A 23779-nucleotide genomic window follows, 5' to 3' on the forward strand; every position below is an offset into this window, starting at 1 on the left:
GTAGGCAGAGTGATCACGAATGGGATGATGAGATGGTCGCTCCACAGTATTTGTATCGAAGGTGCCGTGGTGAGAGTTTTTTTCTTTGGTGAAAATTACGTCTAGGTTGTGTCCTGCTGAGTGTTTTGCTCCTTTGACTAGTTGTCATAGTTTCATGGTGTTGAGTTGTTCAATTAGTGAGTTTTGGGAGTTGGCGTGGCTGTCTTCAAACCAGATGTTGAAGTCCCCCAGGATGATTAGGTGTTTGTGGTTGATGGCTAAGTTGGTGATCGCTTCTATGAAGTTATCGATGAATGTTGCATCATATGTTGGCGGTCTGTATCCAAGGATGAATGTGATGTTGGTTTTTGGGCTCGCTGTTAGGTGTATTACCATGGTTTCGCAGTTGAGGATGTTCAGTGGTTTGTCAGTTTTTATTTTCAGGTGTTCTTTGAATGCTATAGCGATGCCTCCTCCCTTTTTGTTTTTTCTGTTTATTTGTAGGCATTTGAAGTCGGTCGGGAGGCAGCTTTGGAGTGTGATTGTGTAGTTGTCGTCCAGCCATGTTTCTGTGATGAACAGGATGTCAATGCTGTTGTCGTCGAGTAGGTCGAAGATCTCTTGAGTGTTTTCACATGGATCTTGCGTTTATTAGATTGCAGTGAAGTTTGGAGGTGTTGTTTGGTTTGGGCTTTGTCGAGGTCGTCTTCCGTTCGGTGTTGAGGTTTCCTTCCTGGTTGATCACTTGTTGGGCTGTGGGAATCGGGGTGTCAGCGTCGTCGAAGAGTTCCTCTAGGTTTTGTCTTGGGTTTTTTGTGTTTTCATCGCGTTCGTCTTCCGGGAGCTGTGGTTGTTGATTGGATGTTCCTCTTGCTTTGGTGATGTAGGGGGTTATTGCGTCGGTCGTCTGTTGTTTGTGTTGGTCTGCCTTCTTCTACTTGCTTGTGTTTGGTTGTTTGGTGTTGCTGCTTCTGACGTGGGATTGGATTGCTGTGGTGGCCAGTTGTCTGCGAGGCATGGAGTTGGGTAGAGGGATTTTTCTCTTCTCTGAGTTGATTCGGTTTGTGTTCCCGTCTGTGGCGGTCTGGTCTACGGTTGTTTTTCCAGGTTGTTGTTCTGGAGTGTTTGTTCTTTCATCTTTTCGTCTTCTCCTTGGAATGGGTTGTTTGCGCGGCATTGTAAGATTGAGAGTTGTTTAGTCTTTGTTAGTTTACGTCTAGTTGGTCCTGCTTTGGTCTGGTTGTCTTGTGGTCTTGTGGCGGGTGAGGGGGTGTCCGCTACTAGTTTGGGTTCCGTCTGTAGGTGGTATTCCGGCTGGAGTTGGCGACTTGTTCAGTCGCTGTCCTAGGAGGGGAAGAGGGGGTGGTAAGGGTTATTAAGTTGGGTGTTATCGGTGGCCCTCTTTACTGTCCGTCTCCCTGAGTGTGGTTCACTGTGGTGAGCAGGCTGTGTGGGATGGGAAGGGGATCTGCTGGTTGGGGGTGGCTTGGACGGGTGCAGCTTGGAATTTCGCCTTGTGAGGCGAGAGGTCCTGGTCAGAGTGGCCCCCCACAGTAATACACTGGTGACTTCAGAGTTAGCTAGATTTGCGAGTGAGGTAGATTTGAGATACATGTAGAGTGGGAGAGAGGCCTATCGATGCGGTTTGGAGATCCTCATTGAAATTTGGGCACATAGGCCCTGCTAAGTTTGAGACGCCTGTATAGTGGGAGAGAGGCCTATCAATGCAGTTTGGAGAGCAGGCAATGCAGTTTGGGGATCACACAATGCAATTTGGGCACAGAGGCCCTGCTAAGTTTGAGACACCTGTATAGTGGGAGAGAAGCCTATCAGTCCAGTTTGGAGAGCAGACAATGCAATTTGGGCACAGAGGCCCTGATATCAATGTAGTTTGGGAATCACACAATGCAATTTGGGCACAGAGGCCCTGATATCAATGTAGTTTGGGAATCACACAATGCAATTTGGGCACAGAGGCCCTGCTAAATTTGAGACACCTGTATAGTGGGAGAGATGCCTATCTATGCAGTTTGGGAATCACACAATGCAATTTGGGCACAGAGGCCCTGCTAAGTTTGAGACACCTGTATATAGAGAGAGAGAGAGCCTATCAATCCAGTTTGGAGAGCAGACAATGCAATTTGGGCACAGAGGCCCTGCTATCAATGCAGTTTAGGAATCACACAATGCAATTTGGGCACAAAGGCCCTGCTAAGTTTGAGACACCGGTATAGTGGGAGAGAGGCCTATCAGTCCAGTTTGGACAGCAGACAATGCAATTTGGGCACAGAGGCCCCGCTATCAATGCAGTTTGGAGAGCAGACAGTGCAGTTTGTGGCGACGGGGGTGTTCACATTGGTAAGCCTTGGCTTAGCCTAGTGGCCAGGTATCTAGGGTAGAGTTATACCTCTCCCCAAACGAAACCACCCTACCTTACAGGTCCTTGTCGTTGCAGGTTGACGGCTGGCCACTGGCTTCCCCTGCGGACACCTGCTGACGCTTCGTGGTGCCGCCTCTGTTGGAGCCGCCCTTGGCCTTGGGGCCCTTAGCCGCAGGGGGCTGCCGGGCAGAGGGCTGCCCTGGGAGGACCAGTGATGAAGTGTGGGTGGGCCAATGAGAGCGTGCCTGGGAGGCGAAACAGGAAGAGGGTGCGCAGGGGAGCGGGCTGCAGGGGGAGTCAGAAAAAGGCCTCGGGGCCTCCACAAATTACAAAAATCAAGCCGCTCCTGGAGGGGCTTGGGCTCCTCTGCAAACAGTTAACAGTTCTGATAAACATATGCATGAGAATAGAGGGATTCCTTGTTACTAACGGTGGTTGGCGATGATTGCAATCACCGATACATTGTAAAGACACTAGTGCAATGCAGTTCAGGATATATGGCACGTAATCTTAGCGATGTCGGATATCCACAATTGAAAATTTAAGTACAATGCAAATCAAGACAAGTGGCCCAAAATCTTAGCGGGGCGAGTGTCCACAATTGAAGATTTAAAGCATACAATGAATATCGTGCGAGGTCAGCGAGTGCATTTGAGAGGACTAGTGTCAACAGAACCACTAAAACATACGGTGTATATGGAGACTTTTAAAATTAAACAAACCAGCAGCACGAATAATCAAGGTCCATTTTATATAGCATGCAATTGGGTTGGTCCAGTGTAGAGCTCTGTGGATAATAGTTCGGTATGCTGGAATGCCATTTTATGGGCCGTGACGGTTCATGAGAGCCGGTCGACCATTCCTCGTGAATGAATAAATAGTCGGGGCAGTGTTTACGATGTTTAAATGATGTTAAGGATTGTGATTTATGGCCACCATATAGTGTGGACATAGGGTGCAGTGTGGTAGCCGAGATTGCGTGAGTGTCCGTTCGGATGGGCAGAGATTCTTCGGTACACCCGTGATGCGAGGAAACAAGGTGTAGTCGCTAGGATTCAGCATAGCGTGAGGCGCGTGTCATACCTTTGTGATCGCTGCAGCAAATACATTAATGTTGGCACTGCGGCGCGCCAGTGTGCAACAGGCGCAGTACAGGGCCTTTTGTGTCTGTATTGTTCTCACACCTACATAAACCTCATCTGTCATACTGTGCCCTTATATTTAAAGGCATCCAAAACCTTTTTAATGTGTTTAGCCACTTAAGGTGGTGGATGGCAGATGGCAGGCAATCAGCATACACAAAAATGTCCCTTGTGGATGGCCACGCAGCAGTGAACACAGTGGCCACCGAGCTCCTGAACCGCAAGTCCGCAGAAGCAGCTCGCAAAACCAGCAGACAAGCCTTCTCCAGGCAGTGGAAGACGCTGCAGACGGCAATGAAGGGAGTCCAGAGAAGGTACCCGGCTGCACCCACTGTGCTGCCATACAAGTGGAGAGGGAGCAGAGCTGCCTGACGTGACGCCGGGAAGGCCATCCCCAACACATAGCCTCTCAGTTTACCACCACATGACAAGAGAGGCACTGGGTCAGCGATCCGGACACTGGCGGAAGGAGCCAAGGGGGTGAGCGCCACGAGACCCGGTGCCCGTCCCCAATGTTGGCTGACTGCCCCGTGGACTTCCCTGGCGATAGGGGCGCCGGGAGGCGCTGCAACTAACAATGTGCAAACCCACCGACATTGCCCCTGACGGACCCCAGCATCAGCCGGACAAGGCAGAATTTTGAGCGGACCGCCTGCGAGGCTGCCTGCGCAATCCAGCGCCCTGACGAGCGCAAAGCTATGATGAGGAGGAACCAAATTTGGGGGAAGGGACACCTGATAAGTGGGAGAGGAGCACCCCTCCAATTCCCCCCCTTCCCTCCGGGACCAACAAACACACAGACCAAGGCGATAAGCGGGCAGGAGAACTCCTCTCACCCCCACAAGATCCCCAACCGTTAACACACATAGAGACATAGAGGTGCCTGGACCTGGAGGACGCACACCGGCCACATCTGTCAGCAAAAGCAGAGCCCCGTTAACACTACAATGACGTCTCAATAAAATGGAGGAGAGGGTGGACACGAATGAGAGAGCAATGCAGGAGCTGACGGAAGATGCAAGGAGAGCGGACACCCTGCTTGGAAACCCTAGCTGCGGCCACCTTCAACCTTGAACTGCAGGCGGAGGACCTGGAGAAATAGGTCCAGGAGGTCTAACATACGGATATCAAAGGCCTACCGGAAGAAACGCAGGAGCAGGACCTAGCCCAAGTAATCGGGAGCATCTTTAGTGACCTCCTGGACCCTGAAACTGGTTCAGAGATCCAATTTGACAGAATCCACAGGGTGGGCCCCCGTCGACAGGAACCTGGCCGCTATGTAGAACTACACTGTTAAAGAACACATTCTAGCCAAAGCCAGGAAAATGAAATGGATCACCTACAATGGAGCGGAAATATTCCTATACCTGGAATTGGCACAATCAACCCTCATCCAAATGAGGAGAATGGGCCCAGTCTGAGCATGCTTGAGAGCCCGAGAAATTCGCTACAGATGGGCCCACCCATTCGGCCTGATCTTCGACTGGCAAGGGAAGCAACAAAAAGTCACCACATACGAACAAGGAGCAACCATTCTGGGAATCAAAGAAGCTCAATCAACTGCCGTCTTACCCTCGACTCAACATAATGCTCGTAGGCCGTGGGAATGGTCGACGGTAAAGTCCAAATGGTCCAAGAAGGGGGAAAGCCAACCATTCCTTAGGGACCCGCCGCCCAGGAAGGAGCGGGACAAGGAAGAAAACTCAGTAGATTCCCCCAAACTGAAACCACAGCACGAAGAAGCACTATTGCTCGAACAGCACGCCTGAGGAGGACGCATTTGAAGCTAAGTGCCTGTGCTTTAACGCTACACAAATGTAAAAGGTAGAGCCCCTGTAGGGTGGAAGATTGCAGAGGGGGCTCAACAGGAAGGGGGAGGATCCAAAGGGGTGGCTTCGAATCCACACAGGGAAACAGTCAAATAGGGCATATTCGCGCATGTAACCATGGCTAGTAGGGATAAGATGAAGATTATCTTCCTGAATGTCAACGGCCTAAACTCGCTAATTAAAAGGAAAAAGATGGAGAGATACTTTAGACGGGAACAGCTAGATGTAGTTACATTGCAAGAAACACATATCCAAACCTGAGATAGACGAAGAATAAAATTCGGGGGTTATACAAGAATCCTTCAGGCCACTCAATCCAACAAAAAAGGAGGGGTTCTCCTGGCACTGAAAAACAGGCTGGACCCCACCATGACGGGGACGGAATCAGACGATCAGGAGAGATACTTGGCAGTAGCTCTGGAGGGGATGGGGAGGCCTACACTGTAGCGACACTATACGCACCCAACGCTGACCAAGACGCCTTCATCCAGAAAGTGCTAACTAGGCTCAAAGTTCGCGAAAACCCCCATTATACTAACAGAGGACATTAATATGGGTGGGACCCCACTAAAGACGGGAGTAACAACTAGGCAGGGCCACAGGGGCGACCTTCAGAGGATCACGGGGTGAAAATCCACAAGCTGGCACTGATAGACGCGTGGAGGGAACTAGAGGGGGAACAAGGAGGGCTATACCTTCTACTCCACGCACACCACTCACACTCTAGAATTTACTACACCTGGGTTTCAAGAGCGTTGCCGAGAAGAGCGGAAGGCATCACTCTCAGCGTGATAATACTCTCAGACCATGCCCCAATAACCTTCAATCTTAAGAAGATCCAGCGCCCATCTGGCCTGTGGAGGTGGCGCTACCCGGCCCCCGTGTTTAAAGACGACTTGCTAGTCCTGGAAGTGGCAGAAGAAATTGAGGCCTTTTTTTAGACCAACAGAGTCAGGGAGACGGCACTGCAGGTCAGATGGGATGCTTTTAGAGCAACAATAAGGGGAGAATCGTAGCGCTCAAAGCAAGAAGAGATGGGGAATTGAGGCTGGAGGAAGCCCGGTTAGAGGACAAACTAAAGGAGATAATGGCCAAGATGGGAACAGTTCAGACCCCAGCTATTAAACGGGAGCATAGGGCTACCCAGGGTCAACTAGACTTAATACAGACAAGGGCGGTGGAATGCTATTTATTACACCTTAAGCAAAAATACTACATCAAAGCAAACAAATCGGATCACTTACTGGCTAGGATGTTGAGGAGGGAAGAAAAAGATAAAACAATCCTGAAAATTAAAGTCAGTGAAGGTAGGACTACAGTTCAGACAATCCATCGCCAGCACTTCAGCAATCTTATATAGATAATATAGATTTGGTGCGAAAACTGAGGAGGAGAGGGAAACCCTGGAACAGCATATAACCAGGGACCAAGTCAGGGCCGCCATAAAGTCCTTACCTATCAATTAATCCCTGGGACCAGGTGGCTTTATAGAAGACCCACAAAGAAATACTCATTCCCCATCTCACAGAACTGTTTAAACAAATCGGCACGGACAGGGCCATCTCTAAAACTATGGAAGAGGCAAAAGTAATCCTCATACCCAAGAAAGACAAGGATCCAAAAGCGTGCGGCTCCTACTGCCCCATTGCACTAATAAACGTCGACTCCAAGATCCACTCGAAAATCCTAGCAGCAAGGCTCGACCAGATCCTCCCCAAAATAGTCCAGCCTGACCAATCAGGTTTTATTAGAGGCCGGCAGACCGGAGATAATGTCAGGAGAATCGTGCATTTGATCGAGTCCCACAAGAGAGGAATCCCGCTCTCCTCATGGCGGTGGACGCAGAGAAAGCCTTTGATCAGGTAGAGTGGGGGATTCCTTTTCGCAACTATGCACAGGATGGGATTCGGACCCAGCTTCGTGGGCCGAGTGAGGGCCAACTACCAGAATCCGGTTCTCCGGCTTTCCATTAATGGGCAAATCTCGGAACTAGTGGCAGTCAGGCGAGTTACCAAGCAGGAGTGCCCACTATCCCCATACTGTACGCTATACGCCTAGAACCCTTCCTTGCAGCAGTAAGAGCCAATGAGGACATAGCGGGAATCACACGGGCTAAAAATAAACACAAGCAAGACCGAAATTCTCAACCTCACTATCTAGAACGAGGTTGCGCACAACCTTAAAAGGACTTCCCCATATAGATGGGTTGAACACTACATAATTTACCTGGGAATAAAACTGGCCAAATCTGTGGAACGGCTATACCAAGCAAACTCTCCGCCCCTCCTGGAGAAGCTCAAAACCAAAACCAAAATGATTGACTGGGGCCCACTAACTATAACATGGTTAGGGTGCATAAATGTCTTAAAAATGGTGGTACTACCGCAGCTACTCTATTACTTCACAACCCTATCGGTCCAAGTTCTGCCGGCCCTATTCAGATCCCTCCACAAAATGACCAGTACATTTGTGTGGAATAACAGACCCCCGAGAGTGATGAAACTTATGAAAGCCCCAACTTCTCTAGGAGTAATGGGGGGAACCGGACTTTAGGGCCTACTTCATGGCCGCCCAGATAAGGGTTGTTAGGGACTGGCAAAACGACCGGGGGAAGATCTGGAGACCAATGGACCGAGCAGTCGCAGGAGTGGACCTGGAGGGAATTATGTGGCAACCCAAGGGGGACAGACCTCTGCGAATGTACAGTAGCTCCATCCAAGCAGTAGAGGGAGACTTATGGGACGAAGCAGTGAAAAGATCACTCATCACCACATATACATACATATACACCACTATTTGATAATCTGCAATTCACCTGGGACACAAAACACCCAAATTTGATGCCTGGGAACAAGGGGGAGGCCTGAAAGTGAGAGATATGTTCAATGGGGACCAGGTGAAACAATTCAACCAATGTAAGACAGACTTTGCCCTGGGGGAAAGGGAAAGATATAGCTACGCCCAACTGGGGCACTGGTTGCCACACCCCTCTATGAAACAAGCAGGGAGCCGCCAACTAACCCCTTCGAAAAGTACCTAAACAGGGACCCGGGGGACAGGCGAGTGATAACAGCTATATATAAGCATATATAAGCGGGCAAAGACTCCCCGCCAAGAACATACGTGAAAAGATGGGAGACCGCCACTGGGTGCACAATAAAGAAAACTGAGTGGACAAAACTATGGGTGCACATCACCAGACTAACAAGATCCCTCCAAATTCGGGAGATCTGGCTAAGACTCCTACTTCAGTGGCACATGACACCGACTAGATAGCACAGAATGTACCCAGGGACATCACAGCTCTGCTGGAGGGAATGCGGAGGGGAGGGAACATGGAGCCACATATGGTGGGAGTGCCCCAGAATAGATCAATACTGTTGGGGGCATACAGGAAGCAATAAAGCAGGTCCTAGGGGTGAAGAGCAAGGGGAATAGAGGCCTGGCAATGATGGGACTCGATTGGGCACTGGAGGAAATCACCTCAAAGCCGGGTTGCAAGCTCTACGTTATGATGGCAGTGGCACTGGTACTGGCGCATAAATGGAAGTCCAGAGATCCCCCACAGGACCACGAATGGGTGGCGTAAATCAAAAATCTGGAGTACAATAGGTAGGTTCAGTACAGACTGGTCAAGGCTACTGAGATATCTAAGGGTTGAGGCACGTGGAGTATGGTGCCCTAGGAGCATGGGGCCCTAGGAGCATGGGGCCCTAGGAGCATGGGTCACGGCCAGGGGAAGGGGAAGTATGAAGGAGTCACTGACGATGAACTAACGCAAAGCTGGGATGCTGAAAGGACTGCAACACCACCGCCAGTGTATCTTAAGGGACCCTGCCTGCACAAGGACTATGCTCAGACCAAGGGGGGAGGACTGAGGAGTGGGGACGACATTCAAGTTGGAATGTTTTATTGTTTAAAAATGCTATTAGGTTTTGGAGAAAACAAAATCACTTGCTCTATTTTCTTACTGTTCATTTTCTCCAAACCTGACCTATAGTTCCTGGTTGTCAATAGAGCAGGACGCTCATCCCCTACAGGTTTGCACCCTTCCCGCCCCTTTTGTGATGTCATTAAGGGATAGTGTGTGTCTGCAGCCTTTACAATGATTGTAAGAGTAACGGGCAGCAGCTTACTTTGGGATTCCCTATATGGGTTAAAAACCACATGTGTTTAGAAAAACATGAATTTTTAGTTTCTCCATGTATGCTTCAACTGTCGTTTCACTGCCCAAGCTAAATAGCTGTTGATCTCATTGTTCTTTGTATTCATGCCTGCATGCCCACTCATCTACATCTGTATTGGGGCTGTGTAATGTGTCCCCCTGTCATTCCACTTTTGAATGTTCTTTTTACTTCAATATAAGTTTGCTTTTGATTTTGCTTTGTTTATTTACCTTTCTTTCTTTATTTTTGAAGTACTTTTAATCTGTGTTTGTGAAGGCATCATGAAGCAAGACACAGACAACAGACTTAAAGTTCAAAATTAAATAGTTTATTAAATCAAATGTCAGGATGGAAGTGGGTTTAACCTGCCCTATGCGAAGGTGGGATTTCCCTACCTGAACAAAACTAAGGAAAATCTGAGTCAAAGAGTTCAACAAAAGTCACTTTGTCAAAAACCTATACTTGCCTTCACAGCTAAAGCTAAATAATGTGCATGTGTAGGGATGTCAATAATAAAATAGTGTTTTAACTCAAAGTTCTGAGCTTCTTCCAGCTTGCAGCTCTTTGAGCTCCCCTTCCTCAACTGTAAACGTCCTCAAGACAATTTCTCAAGTCTGAGTTCCCTTCCCCAAGACTTCAGCCTTGCTATTTATACTTCTTTGTCTTTTAAAAAAAGGTTTAACAAAACTCAAGGTCAACGGAGCCCTCTTTCTGGTCTGCCTCACCAGTTCACTTTCAGTGCTCTTCATTATTTTATTTCGCAATGTCCTTAGTTTTCAGTATTCAGGGCTCACCGGTCTAGGCGCAGTTATTTGACCGCATGGTCCACTCATGACAGGTCGCACAACCAGGATCCCTGGGCTCTCCAGCCCACACAGGGTCTTATGTGCCCCCGTGTACCAAGTCTCCTTTAGTGTGTTCCTCTTTACTGACCTCTTGGCTGTTATGTGCAGATCTATACTCCTCTGGCTTTTCCTTTGTCAGCTTCTTGACTCTTGCATCACGTGTCGCACAACTCTTGACAGTCTTTGGCCTTGCTGCACTGCATTCACTCGTAAAAGTTCACTTTGAGAGGGTTTTGTTCACACTCCACCTTTTATGACACTTTGTCGCCCTTTCACCCTTTTCCGTAATTCGTTTTCCCATGGGCACCTTGGATGTTCTCTTTAGTTGCCTGGCCCCTAAAGTTTTATTCCATTCAGTGTTTAATATGCTTAACTTCAGGGTTTAATTCAATTCGATATTCAATAGGCATTTAAGTTGCTTAACGTTAAATTTCAATTCGGTATTTAATAAGTAGTTTTGCTTAATTTTGTTTCCACTCAATTCGGTATTTAATATGCATCAATATGCATTTGTTTGCTTACTTTCGAGGACATTTGCTTGTTTGCGGTCTGCTGGGAGCACCTTGGTGTTTGAGCGGCTTCCCCGACACTCACCGGCTCTCTGCGTCTCCTTTTCCGAGCTCTTGCCCGCCGGGTGTTTCCCTCTGCCTGCCAGCAATTCGGATGCTTCTCTGTGGATACAGGCAGCACCCTTTCTTCTTTGGGCTTTCTGACAGTTCATGCTGCCTGCTCTGTCACAGAAGCTCCCAGACCTACGGCAAGTCCACAGCCCACGTGCTCTGGGCCCTGCAAGTCCTCTGGGATATTTGGTGGCATCCTGTCTCATTCTCAGGTCCAACCACGGATGCCTCCTCTCAATCCCGATCCCCTGCTAGTCTCTCCCACACAGGCCTCCCTGTTCCTCTTTACTCTGTGTTAGGTAAGAATTGATGCAGTCACACTGTGTGAGACTACACAACACGTATCTGCTTGGTATTAGGTAACGCACCTTTTGGTATAGGTCTGTACAACACAAGGTGGTAGTGTGACTGAGCAGCCAGGCCTATCTCAACTGGGGTAAATGTGAGCTGTAGAGCTGTACAAATGAAATCCGTAAATACAAGTACACCCAAGGTTTCAGTTATAAATGGTTATTTATTTAATTAACATCAATTTTTAAATGTGTTCTTTGAAAAGGCAATTCATGTAACAATGTAAATATACTTTTAAATTACTTTCCAGAATCAAGAGTTGGTGGATAAAATTTGGATATGCTTCATACCCAAATCCTACACCCTGAGGCAACTTCGCTCACAAGGACAGTAATGGTATTTATATATCACACACTAGTTATACTGTGCAGATTCTGAGGTTGTAGAAAAGTAAGGTTAGGGAAGGAAAAAGGTTAAACAGTTTCTCAGGATATGTGAGGAAAACTAAATCTTCCAATGAAATCTAGATGAGCCTTTCCCAGCAGTAGCAGTCTACAACAAACTACCACCTATGAGGGACAAACCGTATCAAAGTCAATGGACTAGAAGAGTCTTTATGGAGCCAGGACAGCCAAAGTCAATTGGAACAGTGTCTATGAATCTGATGCACTTCTTAAATCAAAGGCTTGTACAACGTTAGACAGTTTGTTGAAAAATCACTTGTTGCGTCCACGCTGTTAAGCCTGTGAGAAGGGGAGTTGGAAACAACTCTAAAAGTAAGCCAATGCAAATCCCAACTGAGAAAAGCATGGCTAAAAAGGCAAGGTAAATACCCCAAGCCTAAACAGTAACTTTGGTTTGAAGAGGAGTGGTCCTGCTGGATTCTGTCTTGCTACAGCGGCGCATACCCTTGTTCCTGAGCCTGTCGTGGGGACAAGGACGACGACTGGAGTGCTCCTGCACTGGTACTTGGGTGGTTGTCGGCAGCTACGTGCTCTTTTCGGTTCAGCTGCACTTTGCGGTTTCAGTGCTTAGCAAACAGCACTGTCACGGATCTCGGATACCGGTTGGGCTTCGTTCACATCTTGTGTCCTGCACTCTGGTGAGGGGACTCGGGATCTGGTTTTCCTGCTTCTGGAGGGTCCTTAGGAGACACCTGGAGCTTCTAGCTGGATTAGTTATCGCTTCAGACGTTTCACTCGACTATGGATTACTCGACCCCTGGCATTGGGCTTCTGAAGCAACAGAGAGGCACAGCAAGACGGGGGTGATGGTTCAGTGAAGTTCATCTCTCGGTTAGTTGGTGCCCCTAACCCAAGGGGAGAAGTCGTTCCGTCTGGAGCTGCTCTGTCGAGGTGAAAGCACAGCAGCAGGGCTTCACCGGGCAATTCAAAGGTCCAGGAGGTTGCAGCAAGCTTCTCTTCACGGTTTCTTTGTCGGGTGTTTCTCCCAGTGGTCGACTCTGCCTGTAGTCCCAAAACATTCACCTTTTAAGCAGGTTTCTTCCATTCATGCACAGCCTATGCTGTCAGTAACACAGCAGGGTGGCTGTCCTTCACAGGTTTGTGGCGTGATTGAGCAGCCAGGCTTATCTCAAGAGGGGTCAATGTGAGCTGTAGGGGAGTTACACAGAGATTCACAGTGACACATATTCAAATAAACACTTGCACTCAAGGTTTCTTGATTTAAAAAAATATTAATGTATTTAACAATCTGAGTAAGCCTTCTTCAGAAGGGAGCAATATAATAGCAACACACAAATACCTCAAATATGATATGATAGTTTATTTATATAGCGCCTATACACAATGCGTTTCAAAGCGCTTCAAGGCAAGGGAAGGAACAAGGGAAAAACAATGACATTCTTACAAGCCATGAACAGTAAGGATGTGAAATGAACTATCGTACTCGGCCTGACGACATTTCAGATGGTGCAAGAGCTAAGACATAGATAAGGAAGGGAGGGGGAGAAGGGTGCAGAAAGGTAGGGGAGGGACAAAACAAGCGACTCATATTAGGCCTGACGACATTTCAGATAGTGCTGGAGGGGGGGTGGGGAGGAAAAAACCAGTAAGGGGAGGGAGGAGGTTACAGACCAGGTTGCTATCATACTAGGTCCAGGGACAATTCTGATAGAGTAAGTGCATAGAAGAAAGTAAGGGGAGGAGATGGGAAAAGAAAGAAGGGAAAGGAGGCGAGAACAGAGAGTTAGCAGTCAAGAGTGGAGAAGCAAGAGGGGAGAGTGAATACAATTGCAGAAGTCAGTAGTAACAAATAATGCTGCAGCCCAGGATACAAGATGAACATGGGAACAGCATGAATCGGGGCCACCATGAGTACAAGATGCAAAAGAAGTTCACCATGAGAGTTGAGAAAGGGTGACGCATCATGAATGAATGAAGTCCATAAAGGTCAAATCCAGCATTGTCCACAAGACGGTGAGGGTGAAACCAGAATGTATCAGGACAGACTCCTGCAGAAGTAGGCTTGAGTGTGGTGAGGGGGGAGCAGGGTAGAAAAATAAAGCAAGACCGGCAACACCTGTGTGCGAGAATGGAGGGGGCACAAGGGAACATCATGGGGGGACCAGAGGGAGTAACACATGTTGGTGCATGCCTACCTGCTGTCTGAGCAGGGGGTCGGGCCCTGGGTCCTCCAGGTCCAAACAGGAATTCCCCTTTTTCTTCGTCTGCCCTTCGCTTAGGACGCCCGGGCGAGAGACGCCCTTGATCTAATAGTTAAGAGCAGGAAGGAAGAGGCAGGGCTAAGAAGGTGGGTGGTGCTTGCTAAGTGGTGAAAAGGAGCAGCAAACAGGAAGGCACCAGGTGGAAGGGGCTTGCTAAGTGGTGAAAAAGAGCGACAGGCAGGAAGGCACCAGGTGGGCGGGGCTTAGGCCAGGTGACCTAGATCCACTTGCACCTGCTACCTATCTGCCCAAATACACACTCTTAGTTTCTCTAAATCCGCAAATACCCATTTGGGATGGCACACACACTCCCTACACCCTAAGGTGACTTAAATAGCTAGGACACTGTGGACATTAATGTATCAATGTTGCATTTAGAGCAATACTTAGAAGTATGTTATAGAAAGGGGTTATTAGATTACAACAAGAGATCACACAAATATTCTGAAGCAGGTAAGTACTTTTGAATCCCCAATGCAGAGCAAGTTAGCCGTTTCCTGGAAGGAAGGTAAAAACATACAATCAGAGGGGAGAAGAGTCATTCAGGGAGCAAGGCTAGGCTAAAGTCAAATGGGCAAATGTCTAGGTGAGCTGAAGCACTTCTTGTAGGTAGGTAAAACTCTTGCAAACATTTTTAGAAGTCTTTGTAGAAAAGAAGAAATCAAAGTAGTGCCACAGGCTTTTTAGGCTTGTGGGGTAAAGAAGCTGTTAGCATCTCTACAGAAGCAACCAAGACCAGTCTCAACTGAGGAAATGTGAGGTTATACAAGAGGTAAGTTCTTAGACTGTACAGTACGTTTGGTTAAAAGAAAAGGGCATTGGCTGGCTTCTATTCCTGTGCAGATCTGCAGATCCCGTGATCCTGGGCCTCAGTCGTGGGGACAAGAGGGCGGACGCCTGGAGGACTCCTGCACTGCAACGGGATGATTGCAGACAGAAAAGGACCAACTTCTATTCAGTGGCACTTGTCTCAGCAAATAGCACCACTGCGGACTCTTGGCTCTTGAGACGGGATTTACTTGCATCTGGGGCTCAGCACTCTGTTGAGCTGGCTCAGGCTCGGTCAGTCCCGCTTCCAGGGAGTCCGGAGGATCTTCCTGGAGCTCTTGGCCAACTTAAAAGCAATGCACACGATCTGGTGTTCCTCTCCCTGGCTCTTCCGTTCCAGCATCAACTGCAGTGGAATTTCAACCCACTTACTTTGGAGGTGATTAGTCCCACCAACTCGCACAGCAGCAGGGCTTCACCGGGCAAACCAACGGTCCAGGAGTTGCAGCAGGCATCTCTTCCGAGTTCTTCTTCGGATTCCTTCGTCCAGTGGTCGACTCTGCCTTCCAAGTCAAAAAGCCTTGCCTTTTATGCAGGTTTCTCCCATTCATTCCAGTTTAGCTGTCAGTCACCCAGCAGGGTGGCTGTCCTTGCCAGATAGCCAGCCAGCTAATCACCTAAGAGTGCATTCCTGTCTCCTAGGAGACTAAGCACAGGGATGTCGGGCACCTCCCTCGCTTCCAGCCCCCGCCAGACACCCTGGAGCCAGAGACGGGCTTCACTCGTGAATCCTGCCAAAGGCAAAACTAACAAAACGACCAAATCTGGTTTTGCGCGCAGAGTAAATCTCAAGGCCCTTTCCACAAGGAAATGGGGAAAAAAGACAGGGGCCATTTTGACAAAAATGGCAAACCTTGGGTGCTTTACGGCAGCTGCGAACGCAGCTCGTGGTAAAAGCACACCACGGTAGTTAAAAGTAAACCATTGCCACCGGCCATTCATTGAGGAAAGGGTAACATAAAATTGTTACACGAGAGACTAGACAAAGGGGATACTAAGTAACCCCTCCAGCGCCCTATTGTAAAATAGTGTGTGCTGGATCTAGAAAGTTACAATGTAAGTAAAGTAAATTTTACTTCACTGCTCTTGGAAACAGTAGTTTAGCCAAGAGAAGGTATTTAAACCTTTGGGGAAATCTGAAAGACTTCCCTGTGCCACTGCACTGAAGGTGCTGTGTGACACAATGTAAAAGATGATGCCTATGGAGTTTGTCAGACTCCACACCCAAAAGAAACGCAGAGTTCAAATCACATTTAAAATGCATGAGAGAGTGGGGGGGAAAAAAGGTCTCCCTCTCCATGTAAAAAATTAAAGTCCTAGAGTCCAGTAAAAGAGCTGGGGGTTTCTGAAACTTCTCCCTAACAGGTGCTGTATTGCAGGTGAGGGTTCAGCCTGTGGTAGAAAAGCACAATGGTCGAAAAAGTTAAACCACTGCCACTTAAAGTAATGAGGGTAACCTAAATATTTTACATGAGAGAGTAGGATAAGGGGCTACTAGGTAACCTCCTAGCACTCCACATTAGATGGTGTGTGCTGGACCTACCAAGAGAAAAGGTAAGTAAAGTCAATTTAACTTTGCTATTCTTAGGAACTGTAGGTAGTTAAACTGTATGAGAAATCTAAAAGGATTTCTCTGACACTGCACTTAAGGTGCTGTATGTCAACATACAAAAAGCAGATATGATATTTGATAGTTTATTTATATGGTGCCTATACACAATGTGTTTCAAAGCGCTTCAAGGCAAGGGAGGGAACATTCTTACAGGCCATGAACAGTAATGATGTGAAATTAATTATCATACTCGGCCTGATGACATTTCAGATAGTGCAAGAGCTAAGACCTAGATAAGGAAGAGAGGGGGAAGAGTGCGAAGGAAATGGAAACAGACAGGTGACTACCCTACTAGGCCTGATAACATTTCTGGTAGAGCTGGAGAAAAACAAAAGGTGAGGAAGAGGGGTGCAGAAAGGGAGGGGAGGCACAAAACAAGCGACTATCATACTAGGCCTGATGACATTTCAGATGGGGCTGGAGGGGTTTGGAGGGGGGGACGACAAGTAAGGGGCGGGGAGAGGAGACAGACGAGGTTGCTATCATTCTAGGTCCAGGGATAATTCTGATAGAGTAAGTGCATAGACGAAAGAAAGGGGAGGAGATAGGAAAGGGATAGGCGGAGAGAACAGAGAGTAAGCAGTCAAAAAGAGTGGAGAAGCAACGGGGGAGAGCGAATACAATTGCAGAAGTCAGTAGTGAAACATAATGTTGCAAGCTTGGATACAAGATGAAGATGGGAACAGCATGATCCAGGGCCACCATGAGTACAAGATGCAGAGGAAGTCCGGCTTGAGAGTTGAGAAAGGGTGAGACACTGTGAATCAATGAAGTCCATAAAAGTTCAATCCAGCATTGGCCACAAGACGGTGATGGTGAAACCAGAATGGGTCAGGACAGACTCCTGCAGCTGCCTGTGAAGTTTGTCAGAATCCAAAAACAGTGAGAACACAAATAACCAAATCGGGTAGAAACACATGAGAGTGTGAGAAAAAGTTCTCACTCCAGGGCTAAAGTTAAAAAGTCCTAAATCCAGCAAAAGAGCTGGGGGGTCTCTAAGGTTGAAGGGAATTAGCACATACATGAGAATTCTCCCAAAGACTCTACATTACTGGTATCCCTTTATACACCTGCAGCCCCTTGACAGGCTGCAGGTGTGAATGTCTAATTAGACTTGCCTGACCATAATTTAAGGGATATGCCTAACCCTCACAGCACTTTGCAGGCATCTCCCATTACTAAAGTGGTGAAATGATATATGATATGATATGGCATTTTAACACGCCTATACACAAGTGTTTCAAGGCGCAACAAGGCAAGGGATGGGGAACAGGGGAAGACGGATAACGATCCTACTAGGCCAGGTGTCCTTCAGATCGTGCAAGTGCATGGGAAGGGGGGGAAAAGGAAAGTGCGAGGGTGCAGGGAGAGGGAAAGTGCAGTACATGGGATAGAAGAATAAGAATAAAAACGACCAGCTAGTGTCAAGTGAAAGGTGAGTGCAGGCATAAGTGCAGGTAGGGGACAGTAGGGATACAGGAACAAAGTGCAGGGTTGCCAGGGAGGCAGTGCAGGTGAGCAACTGGCAGGGCCGGGCCTGTGAGCAGAGAGGGTGACCATGTGACCAGTGCAGTTTCAGCCAGGAATCAGCAGGGGAGTGGAAGAGAGAAAGCGGAAGCAAAGAGGAAGGTTTTGAGGTGCTTCCGGAACCGGAGATGGTTCTCCTCAAGTTTCAGGGAGGCAGGAAGGCTGTTCCAGTGGGAGGCCCCTGCCGAAGAGGGAGATCTACCACCAACTCGTTGCTTGGAGAAGCGACTGAAATGGTGTAGTGTTCATTACTTAGGCACCTCCTCCTCGTCCCAGTACCGTCAAGTGTCACGTTTGAGAAGGGAACAGCTTTATAGTAACCCATAAAATTTGGGGGAGGGTTAGGTTTGTAGTACTGGAAAAGGGGATACCATGTCTTTCCTGTGTGCACCCCAACCCCAATCCTGAAGGATCCTCCACCCAGGTGATCCTCCCTCGCTTCCCCACCCCCAGGGTCGGGATCCAAGATCCACCCGAGCAGAGTATCCAGGGGGAGTGGGAGGGAGAATACCCTCAGGTTTCTCAGTTTTCTTGTGTGGAATTGTAATGTTATGATTCCCTTCCCTTCTCTCCCCTGCTAATCCCACAGTTGCTGCAGTTGGTGTCCTGGACCCTTATGCATTCTCGGGGCACTTACCTCCGACACCTAATCGGCACAGCTCCCGTCTATCTGCACTTGCACCCTCTGCCCTGGTGGCTCGCACTTACGCCCTTCGTGGCGCCAGCCTGTGCAGCACTCAACATTCCTAGCACTTCATCTGTGGCTCACCCATGAGCTCAGGCTCCACAGCACTGACCCCCTGCCTTCTTCCTTGCTGCACTTGCACATTCTGAATACTCACAAGGCATAGTAGGTTCGTCCTGTTCCTCCCCCTCCCGCTCTTATATATTGTGTTTTTGATGTATTATATTTACCACTCCTGCTCCCTCCCTTGATCTGTGGGCACTTTGAAACAGTATTTTATTATTGTATAAGCGCCTAAGAAGCAAACCATAAATAAATACGCCCCTTCTAGTAGCCTGCGATTGGTAGTATGTTCACTTTCCCTGTGTTTCCTTACATGTTTGACTTTGCAGTGGTGTGTGCATTTTTAGTTCCTTTCAGATGTGCAGGTAGAAACTGGGAATCCAAGGATTCCAAGTCCACATATTAAAGCTGTTTCCAGGGAATGATTATGGGGAAGGTTGGAGCAGTTGGCACCTAATGGTGTGCCCTTGGTTTGGGTTGAGTGCTGGTGCAATGCAGCAGTAAAGAATCTGTTTTTTAATTCTCTTTCTAGGTGGAGCGATTAGCCTCCTGGCCTTGAACGGGTTGTTTGTTCTGATACATCAGCATAATCTGTAAGTAGAGCATATTTTGCCATGTATGCTTTTGAGGTGCTTAAAAGTCATTTTGCTGTTTTTCTGTTTGCATTTCATTAGTAAACTAATCTTATTCAGTCAAATTCATTTTTGAAAACTTTGTCCGGGAGAAGGCATGTGGGGGGGGTTAAGGAGGCGTTACTGAAGTCATTATCTCTACAAAGGGGAAATCTGGCTGTGCAGAGAGATTTACCAACACATGCTTAACGATTATCATAACTGTCAGTGAAATGCCAATGAACCTTTATACTCCCCAACTGTTGCCCTCTTTTTCCTTCCTCAAATGTTTGAAATGTTATTTTGATCTTTGAATTGTGTGACTCGCACTGGAATTCTTTGATTTTTGGGATGCTTTGGGATTTTTGGGATGCTTCTAAAAGCCTTATACCTTTTTAGACTCCTCACAGTAAACAAATGAGTTGAATTTTAAAATAAAAATTGTGGTCAATCAGCCATGAATCAATGGGTAGGTGTTTGGTAATGGTAAGGGATGAATACCCTATTTAAGAAGGTGGTTTTAACAATTACATGACCGTATATTCTTACCTTTTCAATTTTATAATTTTGTTGTACTCCAACATGTGGAAGATGGCATTTCTCTCATTTTCAACATTTTCATTACAGAATTTACAAATTCTATATCTTTTGCTACTTTCAAGCATTTCCGATCTATTATTAGTGTTGTGTGATACTTCTACCTGATGGTAGTCATTTTTCATAGTGCTATTTGGCCATAAATAACAATATTTATGCATACTGTCTAAGTGTAATTTGTGACTCCTCAGCATGTGGTCTGGCATGGATTCACATGCTCATGAATATTCCTAGTCTTCAAGTCGGGAATCATTGGTAAAAGAAAAACCAGTTTCACTTTCACTTACAAACTGTCTTTCTCCTATAAACCAATCACTGAGCTCTGGTTCATACTGCCTCCAGCCAATGACTGCCCTCTACCTAAGCCACTCCTCTGGCAGCAATCTTCAGAATTTTACAGCACATTCAAGTGTTGGGAGTCCTCGTGTTTTGCTCCGAGGAGCTTTTCTATGCTTTCACGCTTTTTCGATAAACAGTTCCTGTTTTTGTCAAATGGATTCCGGCAAGCAGGGATCAGTTTGTCGGCATCTTTCAACGCCCCTCCAGGGCAAGAATCGTCGAGTTTCCATCGAAGATTCCAGAAGGCCATTAGGCCTACACCGCACGCCGGACCATGTCGGAGGAGAAGGAGGGAGGCTCCCTTTTCAAGCTCTGCTCCAGCTGTGGATTGAGGAACGTGTTTGTGGAGGACAAACACTCCCAGGGCCTCTACTGTCTCCATCCGGACCACAGGGAAACGGATTGTGAAATCTGTCTTGGTTTCTCCAAGCTCACCGTCAAGGATCGTCACAGTAGGTTGGTGGCGTGGCTCAACGCCAAGGCCACTACCCTGTGCAGCAAGCAGGGGCATGCCTCACCCAGGACCGGCCGGTCCGAAGAGCGGGCTTCTTGAGCGTGCTCCATCCGTGGGGGCCCAAGACAAGGCTAAGCACAGCGAGTCCGTTTCCACTGCTTCCTACCACACTGTAACTGTGCTTTGCTCAAGGTTCAAATTGATGTGCCATTACAACTAAGTTTCTGTCCTGAATCACAGCCTCTTGCCCACTGTTGTTTTCTGGTGGTGCATTAATTTAGATGCCAACATGGCAATGTTTACATTGAGTGAAAGATGATTGCATTTCTTCCAAGCAACTTTGAGTTCAATTAACACTTGTTCCTCTCTTATTTGTGCTCTTCAGGGAATACCCAGATTTTTACAAGAAGCTGTACACACTTCTGGACCCATTCGTTTTCCATGTGAAATACAGAGCCCGCTTTTTCCATCTGGCCAATTTATTTTTGTCATCCACGTGAGTGAAGCCTTTTGGTTTGATTTGAATGTTGTAGTTGCACATGTGAATCAGTGTTAATAAATGTAGTACAAAGAAGGTATTGTGTTGATTGTAATCTGTGGCTGGGGCTTCTCTGTATTGTGGGTTTACTCTTCTGGTGGTGATGTTGGCATTGTGATATGCCAGAGCATTCTAACTTGCCACCTCTTTGTCTGATCAGCTTTTTCTTTCATTTCCCCTGAGACAGCCATCTGCCAGCGTACCTGGTTTGTGCCTTTGCCAAGCGCCTGTCTCGCCTCTCGCTAACTGCCCCTCCGCAGGCTCTGCTGATGGTCATTCCTTTAATTTACAACCTCATCCGAAGGCATCCTGCTTGCCGTTCTCTTATACACAGACCCAGCGGACTCTCAGGTAAGATTGTAAATCTTTTCTTGAAATGCTATTTGCTAAAATGGATTTTCAGAACCAGCTGTTGGGGCGACTTTTCAGTTTCTTTGCCAATTCCCTTTAACAATAGAGACTCCAAGCTCTTTTGCTAGAATCTGGGATCTTTTTGATTTTTAACCTCCTGATTGAGTGCTACATTTTGCCACTCACTCATGTGCTTTTCCATGACTAGGATTTTTAACTGTTTAATGGAGTCTGTTATAGGCATTTGCTTTTTGCATAGTGACACACAGAACCCTCTATTCAGTGCCACTAATGTTTAAATGCATTTTGTGTGAACTACAGTTCCCAAGAAAACCGAGATCGCTTGTATCTTATCTTTTTTTCTTTTGTGGGTCCAGCACACACCACCCTATGTGGAGTGCTGGGGGGGGGCGGGGATTACATAGTAACAACTTATCCCACTTCTCATGTAACTTTTTGTTTCACTAACTTAATTGACTGGTGGCAGTGGTTACTTTTTACTACCCTTTTGTTCAGGGTACTTACAGGCTGATTTCTCAGCTGCAGTACAGGACCCATGGGTGACTTCCAAAATGGCCCCATTTTCTTTTTTCGCCATTTCTTCTTTGTTCATTCCTTCTGGGCTTTTACTATGTTGTTTAAACTAGGTATGAGTCCTTTGTGTGTTTTGCCTTTGTCGGGCTTCAGCCCCAAATCCTGCACAAGCTCCAGTCTGTCTGGGAAGGCAGGAAGTGAGGGAGGAGCCTGAAACTTCACTGACCTTTGTTTGTAGGCATGCCTGGCAGAAACCAGTTCCAACTGGATGGGAGGCTGTCCTAGAGGGCAACCCCTCCCACCCCTGTGTGATAGACAGCTGTAGGTCTGTGAATGAATGGTGTTAGGCAGAGTTTGTATGCAGTACCCTTTGGGACCACTACACACAACTAAGACTACAGGTGTAAGCAAAACCAACCTTTGGTATAAGTCTGTACTACAGTCTTTGGTAGCGGAGATGAGCAGCCAGGCTTATCTCAAGAGGGAATGTGAGCTGTAATGATGTTACACAGAGGTCTACAATCACAGGTGTTCAAATGAAAGCTTACATTCAAGGTTTCTTGGTTAAACACTTATTTATTCAACAGTCAGTTATAAAACATTCACTAGAAGGAGGCAGTTAAATATCGTACACAAATCTACTTCAGTTCTATAGACATTAAGTTTCTGAGGCATTCAGACTACTTTGAAGGAGGAACAAAATGGCATAGGTTATTTGGAACATGAAAGGTTACAAGTTCTTCTTAGACAGTGCAAATAGAAGAGTCGATTCAATAGGTTAGGCCAAAGTCAGTGGGCTGAAGTCTTGGATAGGATAAAGCAGTTCTGGTAGTGAAACGGAAAAGTCTCAAGTTCTTAGGAGTAGTTTGTAGTAAGAAGAATTAGATGCTGGGTCACAAGCTGATTAGGCCTGTGAGTTGGGAAAGTTTCAAGCACTTTCACCACGAGACGCAAGTACTCTGTCTGGTTTTACAGTACCTTTACAATTGAAGAAAAAGATGCCACTGATGACTTCTGTTCCTGCAGATCTTGCTGTTCCTTGGCCTCAGCCGTGGGGACAAGAGGGAGGACATCGGGGGACTCCTGCACTGGGACTGGTCAAAAAGCTGGCAATTGGCAAATCTTTGATTACGGTAGCTGTAGTCAAGCACACAAACTGTTGTCTCCCTCCCTGGTTCTACGGTTTCCTTCAGCGCTCCGAGGTGATTATCCAGGTGGCTTATGATTCAAGTTGATTGGTCCCACCAACTCAAAGGGAGAAGTCGTCCTTGTGGGGGCTTCTCTGTCGAGATGAACTTGGCGATTCGGACCTGCAGCAGGGCTTCACCGGGCAAACAAACGGTCCTAGAGTGGCAGCAGCCGTCCACTACAAGCTAGTCTTCGGTTCTTTCGTTACAGTGGTCGACTCTGCCTTCCAAGCCAAGAGACTTGCCTTTTATCCTATTTCCTCCCATTCATTCCAGCCTAGCTGCCACTCACCCAGCAGGGTGGCTGTCCTTGCCGGACAGTCAGCCAGCCAATCACGCCAGAGTGCATTCGGTCTCACCTCCCTCACTTCCTGCCCACTCGGGCGCTAGAGGCGGTTTTCAGTCCTGAAGCCCGCCAAAGGCGATGGAACAAAGGCACCAAACCTGGTTTGGCGTGCAGAGACAAACTCTAGAAGGACCTTTCCAAAAAGAAATGGCAAAAAAGAAGACCGAGA

The 23779-nt window shown here is 47.4% G+C and overlaps 1 protein-coding gene across 1 annotated transcript in view; it reads left to right on the forward strand.

Annotated features, from left to right (window-relative positions):
• Nucleotides 1-23779, forward strand: part of NOC4L (nucleolar complex associated 4 homolog) — a 255328-nt gene that overhangs the window by 160073 nt on the left and 71476 nt on the right. The window contains exons 10-12 of the mRNA XM_069619985.1: nucleotides 19186-19246; nucleotides 21040-21150; nucleotides 21380-21543. Coding sequence (XP_069476086.1) covers nucleotides 19186-19246; nucleotides 21040-21150; nucleotides 21380-21543 — 336 coding nt within the window. The remainder of the gene's footprint in view (nucleotides 1-19185; nucleotides 19247-21039; nucleotides 21151-21379; nucleotides 21544-23779) is intronic.

The sequence above is a fragment of the Ambystoma mexicanum genome, chromosome 10 (assembly GCF_040938575.1).
Source record: "Ambystoma mexicanum isolate Mex_15411 chromosome 10, UKY_AmexF1_1, whole genome shotgun sequence".
Taxonomy (NCBI): Eukaryota; Metazoa; Chordata; class Amphibia; order Caudata; family Ambystomatidae; genus Ambystoma; species Ambystoma mexicanum.